The sequence below is a fragment of the Pristiophorus japonicus genome, chromosome 5, assembly GCF_044704955.1.
Source record: "Pristiophorus japonicus isolate sPriJap1 chromosome 5, sPriJap1.hap1, whole genome shotgun sequence".
In the NCBI taxonomy this organism is placed as follows: domain Eukaryota; kingdom Metazoa; phylum Chordata; class Chondrichthyes; family Pristiophoridae; genus Pristiophorus; species Pristiophorus japonicus.
This window is the reverse complement of record NC_091981.1, coordinates 92566871-92586184: the sequence shown is the minus strand read 5'-3', so window position 1 is coordinate 92586184 and position 19314 is coordinate 92566871. Positions and strand designations below refer to the sequence as shown.

General features: G+C 46.4%; 1 protein-coding gene across 1 annotated transcript in view; it reads right to left on the bottom strand.

The window, feature by feature from the left end:
• Positions 1-2999: 2999 nt before the first annotated feature.
• LOC139264391 (A disintegrin and metalloproteinase with thrombospondin motifs 16) overlaps positions 3000-19314 on the bottom strand; it is a 469636-nt gene continuing 453321 nt past the window's right edge. The window contains exons 22-23 of the mRNA XM_070880768.1: positions 8862-9009; positions 3000-3511 (exon numbers count right to left, since the gene is read on the bottom strand). Coding sequence (XP_070736869.1) covers positions 3396-3511; positions 8862-9009 — 264 coding nt within the window. The 3' untranslated portion in view covers positions 3000-3395. The remainder of the gene's footprint in view (positions 3512-8861; positions 9010-19314) is intronic.

The following is a 19314-nucleotide window of genomic DNA, read 5'->3' as shown; positions in this document are numbered from 1 at the left end:
TCCAAACTTACTGTCGCTAGGTTTCTTCAGCTCCGTTGACTGTGGAACTGGTCGGAGTTTGCATGGCACATGCCATGACCAGTTCCGACTAAAAGGACTTCAATTTGCATATTAAAAAGAGTTGGACATTTGAGCACCCAGCGGTAGACCTCTATCAAAATGTTGCCGGTCTCTTTGTCAATGCTCAAGAGGAAGTAAGGCTACCGACCCCATTTTTGAGACCATTAATGCCTCATGAATATCAGGCAATGGAAGTGAAAATCGATCCCAGGGTAATTTAGACTGAGCACTATAAGATGCAGCTTCTGCCAGGATTAGCTGAGGCAGGCAGAAATTAGGAGTTTCTGAACTGAAGAATTTCAGTAGCGATTTATACAGCACTTTCTGCCGTGATTATTTTGCCATTATGCCTTCACAAACCTGCACTTGTTTCTCAGTGTTTCTGACAGTGTGAAACCATTGACAGATTTTCAGTCCCACCACCATCTACCCACACTGAGGGCTTCTCAGGAGCAGGCATGGCATTTCCAATGCTAATACCCTTGTATGTAATTATCATGGAAATGGTAGAGGAGCAGCACAGGATGAAGCAAAGGAGAGTCTGGCAGCACTTAAGGAGGATGGACTCCACCAGATATTACCTCCCTCACAGAAATTACAGTCAGCACTGGTTATATAAGGGCCTTAATGAAGAGATGTATATTAGAAGAATGTGCTTCACCAGAGAGGCAGTTAAGATGGCTGTCATCCAGTGCACGAGAACCTGCAGCCACACTCGTCTGCCTACGCTGCTCTCTCTCTGGCTATGAAGGTGAAGCAAGAAATTTTAGGGACCAGTCTGTTAAAGTGGAGGAAGGGACTTTAGCGTTGTGCACATTGTACCCTCTAAGCTGCATGGCTGCATGTGCCGATTTTTGAATGGACTGCGCAGCCCCTTAAAGGGGCCAGGTGGCTCAACGAAAATTAGAGGGAACATTGGTTGTGCATGTAGTTGCTATTGGGGGAGTTGAGTAGCCATACTGTAATATCCAAAATTAAAGTCGCTCTTAACCAGAGTGCATTGCGAAAGGTTAGTTGTGGATCGGTTTCTTTTAGAGGATGAAGACTGTGCTGGTACCCAAGATGGCCAAAGAAGATAAGGGAGAGTGGCCGACATGTTACCTTGTCTGCCTTGGTGAGGTTGTTGAATTTCTTGCGGCACTTGTCTGCAATCCTATAGGAGATTTGGCACTGAGTGCCAGTGCCACCTCCCTTCGGGTGGTACGAGTAACATCTCTGGCAGATTTGCTGCCATGGATGCCCAATAGTCTGCATCTCCTGATGTCAGTTACCACAAGGAGGGCTTGCAGGTCAGAGTCTGTGAAATTATGTCACCCACTTCTCTGCCCATGTGCATGTTCCCTTGTTTGTTTGCCTGTGTCAGCTCCTCCTGTAGTAGGCATTTATGAAAATTGACAGAAAAAGATTCATGCAAGATGCAGTGAAGTTAGCTGAGATAGCTCTTTTACATGGTGTTTTATATGGTTATACGCCAATGATTCCTTCAATGGAGGTGCAACTTCAATTTATTTCACATTAGATATGTAATTAAAATAATAAAAGTTAATTTTATATATATACATATCAATGCACAAATTACTGAATGTTGTCACTATAAAATGTTATTTCTCACCCCCTTCTGTTCACAACTGCGAAATTGTCATAAAGTACATCATCATGTTTGGTATAGTTGGATATTTCTGTGTATCAACTTTTAAAATGTGAAATCTTTGTGTTGAATATTGTATTTGTATGTAAATGTGTGACACCATACTTATTTGGTATTCCATTCAATACATTTGAGCTCATCAAGTAGTGTGATCTGCGCGAAGAAATGGAACATTTTCCACCCAAACCATTTGGATACTTCACAAATCAGATACTTTACTTACCCTGCTAACCAAGAAGCTCATCTTTGTAGAACTGGAACAGCTTTTCCACATCAAAAAGCCCTACAATCTTTGAGCTGAATTAATGAAATTGTGCCAAATATTGTCTTTCTCAAGTAATGATAATGTTGCAAAGAAAATCAAAATGATCTTGTATTTTAGATCAGAATTTATAAGCTTAGAGGAGTAACATAAACACAAAGGATTGAAACTACAATATTTCCAATGAAATTTTATTACAAAACTCCATAAAAACATAAATATTTTTTCACAACTGGGTGAAAAACCTTTACAGTATTACTGCACAGAATTGCATAAAGTTTAAAGTAACCATGGTACTTCAACAATTCTGATTATTTTAAACTGTGCATTACTTTTTTTTTGCAAAAGGCAAACATTTCAACAAATTTGCAAGATAATTGTAAATAAATTAGAACTTTTTGTTTAAAAAAAATTCTACAAAGGTTGCACTTGAAAAGCACCATTGTTAATTTAGTGGTACCATGAATCTCAACAATAATAAAGTGAAAGTATTATAATGAATGATACTTTAAAAATGACACAGAATAATGTTTGTCTCTGTATCTCTAGCAACTATGGCACACAATTAGCTGTAGTGCACAGAGTGGAACTTCATTTTCAGTAAAGGTGGCCACCAGTTCTAAAAAGACCTATCGGTTTGATAAATAAATAAAGCACCTTCAAATTCCTGCTATGTACTGAAGTAATTATTATCTCCTCTCTCAAAATAGTCCATTTGTATCTGCTTCTGCAGTCTTGATTATGTGTTTTGAGAGCATAATTTAACAATTTTCAGTTACATGCTCTTACTCAAGTCTTTAAAAAAAATAGCACCATTGAATCATTTAAAGACGAACGTTTCTTGAAACCAGTGGGTCAAGGGGCTCACTACAATGGCATAACAGCTACAGTAGTTTTAGTATAGCACAGTGCGTTTTCTTTAATGGTCATCATTTTATCTAAATGAGGTAAAATAAATACGCTGGGAAAATTCACTTTAGCTTCCTTTCCCCCCCCCCCCCCTCTTCCCCACCTTCGTTTACACAGTATTTTAAATGCCTTCTGGTTTTCAAAGTCTTTGTTCAGTTCATTTCACATAGCCACATTTGTAGGTCAATGACATGACTCTTCCTTTGAATAGGTTTTAGATGGTGATATTCTTCAATCGTTCAATTAAGTTGTACAGTTAGACATTGCTCATTGTTGCCTGGAAATCTAAAGATTCCAATATGGGCAGTGCTGCAAAGGTTTCGCTGATCTGGTGGTGATAATATAGAAGAAAGTTCTCTTTTACCACCTCGTTTGATGAGTGGAATGCTGCCAGGTTTCATGTATAAGTCAGAACCTTAATAGTCTTTATCCCTTCAGTCGTCAGATGCGACCCAAGTTATAATGTGCAGCTTCCTTATATCAAAATTAATGTAGTTTGTTCATTCATAGGTTCTTCTATATATTTGACTTGGAGCATGATTTGCAACATTGCTGGCCATAGAACTTGTGACTGCAAACACCATGCTGGGGCACCAGGTAGCACCAGTTGAAATAATCCTTGCAAAATACATCTTTGGCGTGTGTATGTGGGAGAGAAGAATCAGGTAGAAGGGAAGAAAATAGAATATTCCATTATTTACACAGTTACATTTATAAATGTTACATCCTTGAACAGATATTAAACTCTTCCAGTTCCCCTCACAGCATATCTCATTTGTAGGGAAAATAAAACACATTGGAGTTAACTATCAAGGGCCATAAAACTGGCAGTATCATATCGGGCTCTTGTTCTACAACACAACCCCCATTATATCCCTCCTCAACTACCTCTCTAATTATGCATTCATGGTATTCTGCTCCGACACAACACTCTCTCTCAATTTTCCTCCCTTCAATAGATGGCCTACCAGAGGGAGGAAGCAATCGTGTAGGGGAGATGTAGCGATTGGGAAAGAGAGGGTCAGTGATTATGGGGAGGCAGTGACTGGGAGTGGGAGGGAGGAAGTGACTGGGAAGAGGGGTGAGCAGTGGACGGTTGCACCCACTGGTTTTAACATTCCAGCACCTTCTGGATCAACATCCAGGTAAGTATATTTTAAACATTTTTGGTTGCGGCCTCGTTAGGCCAAATGTAGATCACGTTTTGCTGAACACCTCTGGCCTGATGCTGACTGCGATTAAGGCAACCTTTTGTTGTGTATCTGTAAAGCATACACTCCCATATTCCGCCACCAGGGAGCGCATCCCCTGAAATTCCAATGGATTCCAGCATCCCTTGGGAGCACTGAATATAAGCCAGCCCCTAAAGCCTGTTCCTCACTCTGGAGTGCCTTAATAAAGACTGAGGTCACTGTTACTTTAACCTCCCTGTGTGCAGTCTCATCTGTGTTAGGAACACAATAACTGGCGACGAGTATACGAATCCAACGCAAAGATGCAGCAAACTGTGGGCATCCTGGGGAAGTTCTCGGAGGGTGAGGACTGGGAAGCCGATGTTGAATGGCTAGACCAGTACTTTGTAGCCAACGAGCTGCAACGGAGAAGGAAGCGCTGCAAAAAGGAGAGCAGTCCTCCTCACGGTCTGCGGGGCACCGACCTACAGCCTCATAAAGAATCTTCTGGCTCAAGTGAAATCCACAGATAAGTCGTATAAGGAGCTGTGTACACTGGTTCGGGAGCATCTTAACCCGAGGGAGAGTGTGCTGATGGCGAGATATCGGTTCTACACTTGCCAGCGGTCTGAAGGTCAGGAAGTGGCGAGCTACGTTGCCGAGCTAAGGCAACTTGCAGGACAATGTGAGTTTGATGGCTACCTGGAGCAGATGCTCAGAGACTTTTTTGTACTGGGCATTGGCCACGAGACTATCCTACGAAAACTTTTGACTGTAGAAACACCGACCCTCAGAAACACCGACCCATTGCGATAGCATAGGCGTTTATGTCCACCAGTGATAACACCAAACAAATTTCTCATCACACAAGTGCTAGCAATGTTCATAAATTAACTGGAACTGTGTTTGCGAGCAGAAATGTACAGGGCAGAAACCGCGAGTCTGCAACTGCCAGCAAGCCTCAGGTGACCCAGATGACTGAGAGTCCCCAACAAAGGATCAATGCAAGGCAATTCACACCTTGTTGGTGTTGTGGAGGCTTCTGTTCAGCGTATTCATGCCGCTTCAAAGGGTATGATTGCAAGAGCTGTGGAACAATGGGGCACCTCCAACGAGCTTGCAGATGAGCTGCTGAAGCACACGGGGTGCACACATTTTCGACGAAATGTTCACCTATAATGCTAAATGTACAATTGAATGGCTTACCCGTAGCCATGGAACTGGACACTGGCGCTAGCCAATCCATCATGAGTAAAAAGATGTTTGAGAGACTGTGGTGCAACAAGGCACTCAGACCAGCCCTGAGCCCCATAAAACTGAACACGAAACTGAGAACATACACCAAAGAGCTCATCACTGTCCTGGGCAGCGCCATGGTCAAGGTCACCTACGAGGGCACGGTGCACGAACTGCCACTCTGGATTGTCCCGGGCGATGGCCCCACACTGCTTGGAAGGAGCTGGCTGGGCAAAGTCCGCTGGAACTGGGATGACATCCGAGCGCTGTCACATGTCGATGAGGCCTCATGTACCCAGGTTCTTCACAAATTTCCTTCCCTTTTTGAGCCAGGCATTGGAAACTTTTCCGGGGCGAAGGTGCGGATCCACTTGGTCCCAGAGGCACGACCCATTCACCACAAGGCGCGAGCGGCACCTGACATGATGAGGGAGAGAGTGGAAATCAAGCTGGACAGGCTGCAATGCGAGGGCATCATCTCCCCAGTGGAATTCAGTGAGTGGGCCAGCCCGATTGTTCCAGTTCTCAAAAGTGATGGCACGGTCAGGATTTGCGGCGATTATAAAATAACTATTAATCGTTTCTCGCTACAGGACCAATACCCGCTACCTAAGGCAGACGACCTATTTGCGATACTAACAGGTGGCAAGGCGTTCACCAAGTTTGACCTGACTTCGGCCTACATGACGCAGGAGCTGGAGGAGTCTTCGAAGGGCCTCATCTGCATCAACACGCACAAGGGACTGTTCATCTACCTCAGATGCCCGTTTGGAATTCGGTCGGCTGCAGCGATCTTCCAGAGAAACATGGAGAGAGCCTACTCAAGTCGGTACCACGCACGGTGGTTTTTCAGGACGACATATTGGTCATGGGTCGGGACACCGTCCAGCACCTACAAAACCTGGAGGAGGTCCTCCAGCGACTGGATCATGTTGGGCCGCGGCTGAAGGGATCGAAATGCGTCTTCATGGCAACATTTTGGGGAGAAAGATCGCGGTGGACGGCATTCGGCACACCGAAGCCAAGACAGAGGCTATCAGGAACGCGCCCAGGCCACAGAACGTCACGGAGCTGCGGTCGTTCCTGGGACTCCTCAACTATTTTGGTAACTTCCTACCAGGGTTAAGCACCCTCTTAGAGCCCCTACATGTGTTATTGCGTAAAGGTGAGAACTGCGTATGAAAAAAAAACAAGTAATTGCTTTTGAGAAAGCCAGAAACATTTTATGCTCCAACAAGTTGCTTGTGTTGTATAACCCGTGTAAAAGACTTGTGTTAGCATGTGATGCGTCGTCGGTTGTGTATTACAACAAGCTAAGTTTGCGGGGAAGTTGCAACCTGTTGCCTATGCCTCCAGGAGCTTGTCTAAGGTCGAGAGGGCCTACAGCATGATTGACAAAGAGGCATTAGCGTGTGTGTTCTGGGTAAAGAAAATGCATCAGTACCTGTTTGGCCTCAAATTTGAGCTGGAAACCGATCACAAGCCCCTCATATCCCTGTTCACTGAAAACAAGGGGATAAATACTCATGCCTCAGCCGCATACTTGCGCTATTGGCGAATAACTATACCATCCGTTACAGGCCAGGCACCAAGAACTGTGTGGATGCTCTCAGTCGGCTACCATTGCCCACCACGGGGGTGGAAATGGCGCAGCCTGCAAACTTGTTGATGGTCATGGAAGCGTTTGAAAATGATAAATCACCTGTCAACGGCCCGCCAGATTAGGACTTGGACCAGCCAAGATCCTCTGCTGTCCCTAGTAAAAAACTGTGTACTGCATGGGAGCTGGGCCAGCATCCCTGTTGAAATGCAAGAGCCAATCAAGCCATTCTAGCGGCAAAAGCACGAACAGTCCATTCAGGCAGACTGCCTGTTGTGGGGTAACTGCGTAGTGCTACCCAAAAAGGGCAGGGAGACGTTCATCACGGATCTCCACAGCACACACCCGGGTATAGTAATGATGAAAGCGATAGCCAGATCCCACGTGTGGTGGCCCGGTATCGATTCTGACTTCGAGTCCTGTGTACGGCAATGCCGCGTGTGTGCTCAATTGAGCAACGCACCCAGAGAGGCACCACTAAGTTTGTGGTCCTGGCCCTCTAGAACATGGTCGAGGATCCATGTTGACAATGCGGGCCCGTTTCTCGGTAAAATGTTCCTGGTGGTGGTGGATGCTTTTTCAAAATGGATTGAATGTGAAATAATGTCGGGAAGCACCGTCACCGCCACCATTGAAAGCCTGATGGCCATGTTTGCCACCCACGGCCTGCCTGACATACTGCTCAGTGACAACGGGCCATGTTTCACCAGTGCCGAATTTAAAGAATTCATGACCTGCAATGGGATCAAACATGTCACCTCGGCCCAGTTTAAACCAGCCTCCAATGGGCAGGCAGAGCGGGCAGTACAAACAATCAAACAGAGCCTTAAACGAGTCATAGAAGGCTCACTCCAAACCCGCCTGTCCCGAGTACTGCTCAGCTACCGCACGAGACCCCACTCGCTCACAGGGGTGCCCCCGGCTAAGCTACTCATGAAAAGGACACTTAAAACCAGACCCTCGCTGGTCCACCCTAACCTGCATGATGAGGTAGAGAGCAGGCGGCAGCAACAAAATGTAAACGATGGTCGCGCCACTGTGTCACGGGAAACTGATCTGAATGACCCTGTGTATGTGCTAAACTATGGACATGGTCCCAAGTGGATCGCGGGCACGGTGATAGCTAAAGAAGGGAGTAGGGTGTTTATAGTCAAGCTAGACAATGGACAAATTTGCAGAAAGCATCTGGACCAAACGAGGCTGAGGTTCACAGACTGCCCTGAACAACCCACAGCAGACACCACCTTTTTTGAGCCCACAACACACACCCAAGGATCAACGACACCACCCTGGACCAGGAGATTGAACCCATCATGCCCAACAGCCCAGCAAGGCCAGGCTCACCCAGCAACCCTGCAGGGCCAACAACACGCCAGCCCAGCGAGGGCACAGCCAACACACCAGAACAGACATTTGTACCGAGGCGGTCCACCAGGGAAAGAAAGGCTCCCCACTGCCTCACCTTGTAAATAGTTTTCACTTTGACTTTGGGGGGGGGGGGGTGGGGGCGGGGAGTGATGTTGTATATCTGTAAAGCATGCACTCCTATATTCCGCCACCAGGGAGCGCTTCCGCTGAAGTTCCAAGGGATCCCAGTATCCCTTAGGAGCACTGTATATAAGCCGGCCCCTAAGGCCTGTTCCTCACTCTGGAGTGTCTTAATAAAGACTGAGGTCAGTGTTACTTTAACCTCCCTGTGTGCAGTCTCATCTGTGTTAGGAACACAATATCTTTTAAGACAGCTTTTTGTGTTGGTGCCCTTTCTGTGCCTTGGCGGTGTGGCCGAAACCCTCCCTGGTGGCCCAGTGCTTGTCACTAAAGTGGCTGCAGAGTTCTCAGCGGCCCTCCCCTTTAACTGTTACTTTAACTTTAAAATATACTTTTAAAATATAAAAAGATAAAATTGTACCTTAATTTCCACAAGGAGCAAATCTTAAAATGTTTATTAGTACAAAATATTGTTTGAGTTCTCACCTTTCTTTTCAGGTACAGGACAGAAATTGGTGTTGCAAGCCTCTGTAGCGACAGGTTTTTGATGCAGAAGGCACCCTGAGGTAGGCCTGCCATATGCAAGACACTGCACTGCACGGGCTCGCACCCCTCCCCCACAGCTAACAGAACACTAGAAAACAAAATTTTAAAAAGAAAAATCAGTCATTGAACTACATGCTTTTTGCTGTTAGGTCTGAAAAGTGGTCGTTATTCAATCTGTTATTGCAAATAATCGACCGAAAACCCAATGCCACTGACAATCTTCTCTTTGGAGAAAACAACCGTACAAATAAACTCAGACAATGAAAACATGTAATTGAAAACAGAATTAATCTTTAATCAACTATTCCTAACCACTGTCGCCAAACTAAATTATTCATAAAAAGATTATAACTATACACTGGTCAAGAAAGTTTTCGTGTTCACATTTTAAAAATTCCTCCTCCTCTTTGCCTTTATACTGTTACTATCCCATGCTATATTAGGATAATTGAAGTTCCCCATCATTACCACTCTTAGTTCTTGTATCTTTCTGTAATTTGCAATTTTCTCCTTTATCTTCTTCCCATTATTTAGTGGTCTATATTACCCAGTAACATAATAGCTCCTCTATTAATTCTAACCAAATAGATTCTGAGCAAAAAATGTGGTCGCATAGTGCCTGTTGTGGCAACAGATGCTGTTGTAGTTCAAAAATGGCATCTGAGCAGCATGCACACTCTTTCATAAGAACATAACATAAGAACATAAGAAATAGGAGCAGGAGTAGGCCATTTGGCCCCTTGAGTCTGCTCCGCCATTCAATAAGGTCATGGCTGACCTGATCATGGCCTCAACTCCACTTCCCCGCCCACTCCCCATAACCCTTGACTCTCTTATCATTCAAAAATCTGTCTATCTCCACCTTAAATATATTCAATGACCCAGCTTTCACAGTTCTCTGGGGTAGAGAACTTCAAAAGATTTCACGACTCAGAAGAAATTCCTCCTCATTTCTGTTTTAAATATGCGATCCCTTTTTCTGAAACTATGCCCCCTAGTTCTAAATTCCCCCATGAGGGGAAACATCCTCTCTACATCTACCCTGTCAAGCCCCTTCAGAATCTTATATGTTTCAATAAGATCACCTCTCATTCTTCTAAACTCCAATGAGTATAGGCCCAACCTGCTCAACCTTTCTTCATATGACAATCCCTTCATCTCAGGAATCGACCTCGATCTCTGAACTGCTTCCAATGCAAGTATATCCTTCCTTAAATAAGGAGACCAAAACTGTATGCAATACTCCAGGTGTGGACTTACCAATGCCCTGTACAGTTGGAGCAGGGCTTCCCTGCTTTTATACTCTATAAACTTATACTTGCAATAAAGGCCAATATTCCATTCGCCTTCCTGATTACCTGCTGTACCAGCATGCTAACTTTTTGCGTTTCATGTACAAGAACCCCCAGATCCCTCCAGCATTTTGTAATCGCTCCCCATTTAAATAAATAATTTGCTTTGTTATTTTTCTTACCAAAGTGGATAACCTCACATTTTCCCACATTATACTCCATCTGCCAAATTTTTGCCCACACACTAAGCCTATCTATATCCCTTTGTAGTTTCTTTGAGTCATACTCATAACTTGCTTTCCCACCTATCTTTGTATCATCAGCAAATTTGGTTACGTTACACTCGGTCCCTTCATCCAAGTCATTAATATAAATTGTAAATAGTTGAGGCCCCAGCACTGATCCCTGCGGCACTCTACTAGTTACTGATTGCCAACCCGAGAATGAGTCATTTATCCCGACTCTCTGTTTTCTGTTAGTTAGCCAATCCTCTATTCATGCTAATATATTACCCCTGTAGTAGCGAAAACCCTAATCAGGGGAAAAGTAATTTGGTAAAACTAAAACATAAAGCAAGAAAGGCTTAGTGTGTTCATGGAGGGATAGCTGAGTCCCACATTCCAGCAGTTAGGCTGAAATAAAGAACAACATGCTCACAAGGGGCCAGGTCAAAAGAATCCTCTGAAGAGATAACACTCCTGAGACGCAGACAAGATAAATGTTGACAGTTCACAGAAATAACGAGACGAGGCCGCCATGTTTGAGTCACACGAGATTGCAGAAACAAAGTCCCTTTGAGATGAGGACAGCCAGATGTACTTGTGAAGGACCTTAGTCTGAGAATTAAAACCTGGGAACAAGTTCACAGAGACATAGCACTTAATCGATAGGGGGCTTCCCCAGCAACACTGGCTATAACTGAATGTACCAATGAAATCATTAGAAATTACTGTAACCAATGATTTTACTGTAAATGTAGTACCCAAATCACTGTAGCTGTATTAACCAATGTATTAGTAGCAGGTGGGCAGGGACTGGTGCCAAAATAACCAATAGAACACTTCCCCGTGTAATTTCATTATTTTGACTGTATTCTGAATGCATAAAATGTAACCGCACAGGCTGTTCTTCGAGACCGGAGAATCGAGCATCCATTAGGGGTACTGATGCAACCGGCTCTCCCTTGATTAATCAGGTTTTAATAAACAATTATTTTCTCTTTCTACGGACCTTTATGTCAATTGTTATATTTTTAATACTTCACGACACCTCCAACCCCGTGAGCTCTTATTTTGTGCAGTAACTTTTTGTGTGGACTGCTTTCTGGAAATCCAAATAAACATCAACTGGTTCCCATTTATCCACTCTACTTGTTACATCCTCAAAGAACTCCAGCAATTTTGTCAAACATGATTTCTCTTTCATAAAACCATGCTGACTCAGCTTGACTGCATTATGATTTTCTAAATGTCCTGCTACTACTTCCTTAATACAAAAAGGAAAATATTGCAGATGCTGGAATCTGAAATAAAAACAGGAAACGCTGGAAATCTCAGCGGGTCAGGCAGCATCTGTGGAGAGAAAAGCAGAGTTATCGTTTCAGGTCGATGACGAAGATGCTGCCTGACCCGCTGAGATTTCCAGCATTTTCTATTTTTACTACTTAGTTAATGATGGACTCTAGCATTTTCCTAATGACAGATGTTATACTAACTGGTCTATAGTTTCCTGCTTTCTGTCTCCCTCCTTTCTAAAATAGAGGTATTACATTTGCGGTTTTCCAGTCTGCTGCGAACGGGCAATTAATAATGGGGAACATGGAGATGGCAGAAACTCTGAACAAATATTTTGTATCCGTCTTTACAGTAGAGGATACTAACAATATCCCAACAGTGGACAGTCAAGGGGCTATGGGGGGCGGGGGGGGGGGGAGGAGGAGCTTAACACAATCACAATCACTAAGGAGGTGGTACTCAGTAAGATAATGGGACTAAAGACGGATAAATCCCCTGGACCTGATGGCTTGCATCCTAGGGTCTTGAGAAGTAGTGGCAGGGATAGTGGATGCATTGGTTTTAATTTACCAAAATTCCCTGGATTCTGGGGAGGTCCCAGCAGATTGGAAAACTACAAATGTAACGCCCTATTTAAAAAAAGGAGGCAGACAAAAAGCGGGAAACTATAGACCAGTTAGCCTAACATCTGTGGTTGGGAAAATGTTGGAATCTATTATTAAAAAGGTAGCAGCAGGACATTTGGAAAAGTATAATTTGGTCAGGCAGAGTCAGCATGGATTTATGAAGGGGAAGTCATGTTTGACAAATTTTCTGGCATTCTTTAAGGATGTAACGAACAGGGTGGATAAAGGCGAACCAGTGGATGTGGCGTATTTTTGACTTTCAGAAGGCATTTGACAAGGTGCCACATAAAAGGTTACTGCATAAGATAAAAGTTCACGGGGTTGGGGGTAATACATTAGCATGGATAGAGGATTGGTTAATGAATAGAAAACAGAGAGTCGGGATAAATGGTTCATTCTCGGGTTGGCAATCAGTAATTGGTGGGGTGCCACAGGGATCAGTGCTGGGACCTCAACTATTTACAATCTATATTAACGACTTGAAAGAAGGGACCAAGTGTAATGTAGCCAAGTTTTCTGACAATATAAAGATGGGAGGAAAAGCAATGTGTGAGAAGGACACAAAAAATCTGCAAAAGGACATAGCCAGGCTAAGTGAATGGGCAAAAATTTGGCAGATGGAGTATAATGTTGGAACGTTTGAGGTCATGCACTTTGGTAGAAAAAAAATCAAAGAGCAGGCTATTATTTAAATGGAGAAAGACTGCAAAGTGCTGCAGTACAATGGGACCTGGGGGTACTTGTGCTTGAAACACAAAAGGTTAGTATGCAGGTACAGCAAATGATCAGGAAGGCCAATGGAATCTTGGCCTTTATTACAAAGGGAATGGAGTATAAAAGCAGGGAAGTCTTGCTACAGTTATACAGAGTATTGGTGAGGCCACACCTGGAATACTGTGTGCAGTTTTGGTTTCCATATTTACGAAAGGATATACTTGCTTTGGAGGCAGTTCAGAAAAGGTTCACTAGGTTGATTCTGGAGATGAGGGGGTTGACCTATAAGGAAAGGTTGAGTAGGTTGGGCCTCTACTCATTGGAATTCAGAAGACTGACAGGTGATCTTAACGAAATGTGTAAGATTATGAGGGGGCTTGACAAGGTGATTGCAGAGAGAATGTTTCCAGTGATGGGGGAGACTAGAACTAGGGGGCATAATCTTAGAATAAGGGGCCGCCCATTTAAAACTGAGATGAGGAGAAATTTCTATTCTCAGAGGGTTGTAGAGCTATGGTAGCTGGACCATTGAATTCATTTAAGACAGAGATAGACAGTTTCTTAACCGATAAGGGAATGGATTATGGGGAGGGGGCGGGGAAGTGGACCCAAGTCCATGATCGGATCAGCCAAGATCGTATTAAATGGAGGAGCAGGCTCGAGGGGCCTTATGGCGTACTCCTGCTCCTATTTATGTTCTTATGTTCTCTCCAGAATTCAGGGAATTTTGGTAGATCACAACCAATGCATCCACTATCTCTGCAGCCATCTTTCCTAAGACCCTAGGACGCAGGCCATCAGGTCCAGGGAACTTGTCCACCTTTAGTCCTATTAGTTCGCCTAGTACTTTATCTCGAGTTATAGTGATTGTTTTAAGTCCCCCACCTCCCAATAGTTGCTTGATTATCAATTATTGGGATGTTTTCAGTGTCCTCTACCGTGAAGACCGATACAAAATATTTGTTCAAAGTCTCTGCTATTTCCCTGTTTCCCAATTTTAATTCTCTAGTCTCATCCTCTAAGGGACCAACATTTACTTTTGCCACTCACTTCCTTTTTATATACCTGTAGAAGCTCTTACTGTCTGTTTTTATACAGGACCTTTCTCCTCCTCCTGGTGCAATCCGCGCCGGATGCCATTTGGGGAGGGGGTTAGCGTCGGTGTTGGGAGCGTGCATCGTAAGTATGTAGAGTTCCTAGATCGTGATGTCATACACGCTGATTGGGTGCCAACGCTGCCATTTTCAACCTCAACGTTGGAGCTAATGCCTTCGCTTAACCTCACACAGTTTTTGTGGCATTTGCTTTTGCTGCAATGGAAGCTGAGACATCGGTCATAAGATGCTGCATGATGGTTGGGTGCACAAGTGTGCTGATGGATTTGCCCAACCTTCCACGCTGGAAAGGATCGGCTCCAAGCTCTGCCCAAAGCCCTGTGCCGGACTTCTCCATGCTCCTTGACATTGTACTCAGGCTTTCTGGCAGGCCTGCCAATGCACGAGCATTTTGTTATGTATACCCATCAGCTTTGTTATGTCGGCCACCCCATCGAAATCCTCATCAGAATCCTGTACAACAGAACTCATATGCGACCTCGCCTTCTGGAGAGCTGGCACCTGCCCTTCCTTCTCTCCCTGCAGGCCACCAGTGCTCGGAGTCTAAAGTACGAAGTGTGTCAGTATCTGAGCCAGTGGCTGGAAGTGTGAAATCGAGTGACGGTGCTGTATCTTATGCATCACTGCCTTCTTCCTCTTGCAATCGCTGCTCCTCCACCAGTGTCTGGTCAGGTTGCAGTTCTTGGCTATTTGAAAGACTCGGATTTATATAGCGCATTTCATGACCACGGACATCTCAAAGCGCTTTACAGCCAATGAAGTACTTTTGGAGTGTAGTCACTGTTGTAACAAGAAAGGAGAAATGCACAAGGGTAAGGTTGTGATGACGGGAGGGAGGAAAGCAAGCAGTGCATGCTTACACCAATTGTAGCTTGTATTGTGTTCCTAACACAGATGAGGCTGCACACAGGGAGGTTAAAGTAACAGTGACCTCAGTCTTTAATCAGACACTCCAGAGTGAGGAACAGGCCTTAGAGGCCGGCTTATATACATGCTCCCAAGGGATGCTGGGATCCCAAGGGACTTCAGGGGATGAGTTCCCTGGTGATGGAACATGGGAGTGCATGCTTTACAGATAGACAACAGCTTGTACATTAGAAGAGATTGTGGAATGAGGGGGAAGTGGGATGCAAGAAGGAGGATTAGGTATGAGGATACCGTCATATTCAATTCATTCAGCCCCTCTGCTGGTCACTCCCAAGAACGGGCAGCACCGTCTCCTCGTTCAGCGTAAGGTTATGCAGGCGCGCATGTTCCCTTTTGGGTATGCGAGTGTGTCAGTGCGTGTTGTACAGTCTGTTTGGGTGCCTGTCATGGTTGAATAGCTGGCAGTGTGTGCAAGTTGGGAGATGTGGGTGTGAGATTTCTATCAGTGTTAAGTTTATCCCCATACCCAGTTCTCACCTTTGTGCAATAACACATGTAGGGGCTCTAAAAGGGTGCTTAACCCCGATAGGAAGTTACCAAAGTAGTTGAGGAGTCCCAGGAACGACCGCAGCTCTGTGAGGTTCTGTGGCCTGGGTGTGTTCCTGATAACCTCTGTCTTGGTGTCTGTGGGCCGAATGCCGTCCGCCACGATCTTTCTCCCCAAAAAACTCCACTTCTGTTGCCATGAAGACGCATTTCAACCTCTTCAGCCACAGCCCTATGCAATCCAGTCGCTGGAGGACCTCCTGCACGTTTTGTAGGTGCTCGACGGTGTCCCGACCTGTGACCAATATGTCGTCTTGAAAGACCACCGTGTTTGGTACCGACTTGAGTAGGCTCTCCATGTTTCTCTGGAAGATCGCCACAGCCGACCGAATTCCAAATGGGCATCTGTTGTAGATGAACAGTCCCTTGTGCATGTTGAGGCCCTTCGAAGACTCCTCCAGCTCCTGCGTCATGTAGGTCGAAGAAGCCAGGTCGAGCTTGGTGAACGTCTTGCCTCCTGCCAGCGTCGCAAATAGGTTGTCTGCCTTAGGGTATTGGTCCTGTAGCGAGAAACGATTAATAGTTACTTTATAATCGCCGCAAATCTTGACCATGCCATCACTTTTGAGTACTGGAACAATCGGGCTGGCCCACTCGCTGAATTCCACTGGGGAGATGATGCCTTCGCGTTGCAGCCTGTCCAGCTCGATTTCCACTCTCTCCCTCATCATGTGAGGTACCGCTCGCGCCTTGTGGTGAATGGGTCGTGCCTCTGGGACCAAGTGGATCCGCACCTTTGCCGCGGAAAAGTTTCCAATGCCTGGCTCAAAAAGGGAAGGAAATTTGTTCAGAACCTGGGTACATGAGGCCTCATCGACATGTGACAGCGCTCGGATGTCATCCCAGTTCCAGTGGATTTTGCCCAGCCAGCTCCTTCCAAGCAGTGTGGGGCCATCACCCGGGACAATCCAGAGTGGCAGTTCGTGCACTGTGCCCTCGTAGGTGACCTGACCATGGCGCTGCCCAGGACAGTGATGAGCTCTTTGGTGTATGTTCTCAGTTTCGTGTGGATAGGGCTCAGGGCTGGTCTGAATGCCTTGTTGCACCACAATCTCTCAAACATCTTTTTACTCATGATGAATTGGCTAGTGCCAGTGTCCAGTTCCATGGCTATGGGTAAGCCATTCAATTTTACGTTTAGCATTATGGGCCCAAGTTTCCACAAGAAAAGAAACGGGCGCCCCTCTGAGCTGGGCGCCCGTTTTTCGCGCCTAAAACGGCGCCTAAAAAAATCCTCGGTATTCTCCACCTACTTACAGGTCCTCTGGCTCTCGGCGCAGCCAGCACGAGCTGTGGGGGGGGGGCAGAGCCAGGTTCCGGCGCTGAAAACAGTGCCAGGACCTCTGCACATGCACGCTACAGTCGGCACGCAAGTGCAGTAGCTCCAGGCGCCGAACTGTGTGGGAGGGGCCCGAAGCACGCAGCCCCTAGCCCTGGCCCAATGGCCTCACTGGGGCTGCGTGAAGAAGGCTCCTCCCACGGCCAGCTCCTGCTTCCTCCCCCGCCGACCAGACCCGACACTCGCTCCCCCCACTGCCTCCGGACCAGACCCCCGCTCCCCCCCACCCCCGACACCCGCTCCCCCACCGACCCCCGCCGACCCGACTCGACACCCGCTCCCCCCCCCCGCCCCGACCCGAGACCCGACACCCGCTCCCCCCGACCCGCGCTCCTGTTCCCCGACCCACCCCCCCTCCCTCCCCCCTCTCTCTCTCCCTCCCCCTCCTCTCTCTCCCTCCCCCCCCTCCCTCCCCTCTCTCTCTCCCCCCCCTCCCTCCCCTCTCTCTCTCCCCCCCCTCCCTCCCCTCTCTCTCCCTCCTTCCCTCCCTCCCCCTCTCTCTCTCTCTCCCTCCCCCCCATCCCTCTCTCTCTCCCTCCCCCCATCCCTCTCTCTCTCTCTCTCCCTCCATCCCTCTCTCTCTCTCTCTCCCTCCCTCCCTCCCCTCTCTCTCCCTCCTTCCCTCCCTCCCCCTCTCTCTCTCTCTCCCTCCCCCCCATCCCTCTCTCTCTCTCTCTCCCTCCATCCCTCTCTCTCTCTCTCTCCCTCCCTCCCTCCCCTCTCTCTCCCTCCTTCCCTCCCTCCCCCTCTCTCTCTCTCTCCCTGCCCCCCCCCTCTCTCCTCCCCCTCTCTCTCTCCCTCCTCCCCCCCCTCTCTCTCTCTCCCTCCCCTCTCTCTCTCTCTCTCTCCCCCTCCCGCTCAGCGGCACGAACGGCTGCAGAATTCTCCCTGGCTGAAGCACTTTCACACAGGTAGGAAGATGGTTTATTTAGTCTTTTCTTGGCTTATAAATGTTTATTCAGGTTGGATTTATTTGTATAATATTTGTAGAAGTATAAATAAGGATTTATTGTCGAATTTAATGAGTTCCCTTCCCCCCCCCCTCCCCCCCACCTCATTCTGGATGCCTAATTTGTAACCTGCGCCTGATTTTTTAATGTGTAGAACAGGTTTTTTCAGTTCTACAAAAATCTTCACTGGCTCCATTCTACTTTAGTTTGGAGTACGTTTTCACTGTGGAAACTTTCAAATCAGGCGTCAGTGGCTGGACACGCCCTCTTTTGAAGAAAAAATTCTGTTCTAAACTAGAACTGTTCTACCTGACTAGAACTGCAGAAAAAAAAATGTGGAGAATTGCGATTTCTAAAATAGTCCGTTCTCCACCAGTTGCTCCTAAAAATCAGGCGCGAATCATGTGGAAACTTGGGCCCTATATGTGGACATTTCGTCGAAAATGTGTGCACCCTGTGTACTTAAGCATCTGCCTCCTCTCTCTGAGGCTTGAAATTGCTTTGACCCACCATGCACCGATCTTCCTCTGCCACGTGGTGGTTAGCAGGTTTTGCAGAGCTTGCAGCTCGTTTGCAAGCTTGTTGGAAGTGCCCCATTGTTCCACAACTCTTGCAAACATACCCTTTAAAGTGGCATGAATAGGCTGAATGGAAGCCTCCACAACGCCAACAAGGTGTGAATTGCCTTGTATTCATTCTTTGTTGCGGACTCTGAGTCATCTGGGTCACTCGAGGCCTGCTGGCAGTTGCAGACTCGTGGGTTCTGCCCTGTGCATTGCTGCTCGCAAACACAGTTCCAGTTAATTTATGAACATTGCTAGCACTTGTGTGCTGAGAGATTTGTTTGGTGTTATCACTGGTGGACATAAACGCCTATGCTATCGCAATGGCCTTACTGAGGGTCGGTGTCTCTAGTCAAAAGTTTTCGTAGGATGGTCTCATGGCCAATGCCCAGTACAAAAAAGTCTCTGAGCATTTGCTCCAAGTAGCCATCAAACTCACATTGTCCTGCAAGTCGCCTTAGCTCGGCGACGTAGCTCATCACTTCCTGACCTTCAGATCGCTGGCACGAGTAGAACCAATACCTCGCCATCAGCACGCTCTCCCTCGGGTTAAGATGCTCCCGAACCAGTGTACACAGCTCTTCATATGACTTATCTGTGGGTTTCACCGGAGCGAGAAGATTCTTCATGAGGCTGGAGGTCGGTGCTCCGCAGACTGTGAGAAGGACCGCTCTCCTTTTTGCAGCGCTTCCTTCTCTGTCCAGCTCATTGGCTACAAAGTACAGGTCTAGCCGTTCGACATAGGCTTCCCAGTCCTCACCCGCTGAGAACTTCTCCAGGATGCCCACAGTTTACTGCATCTTTGCG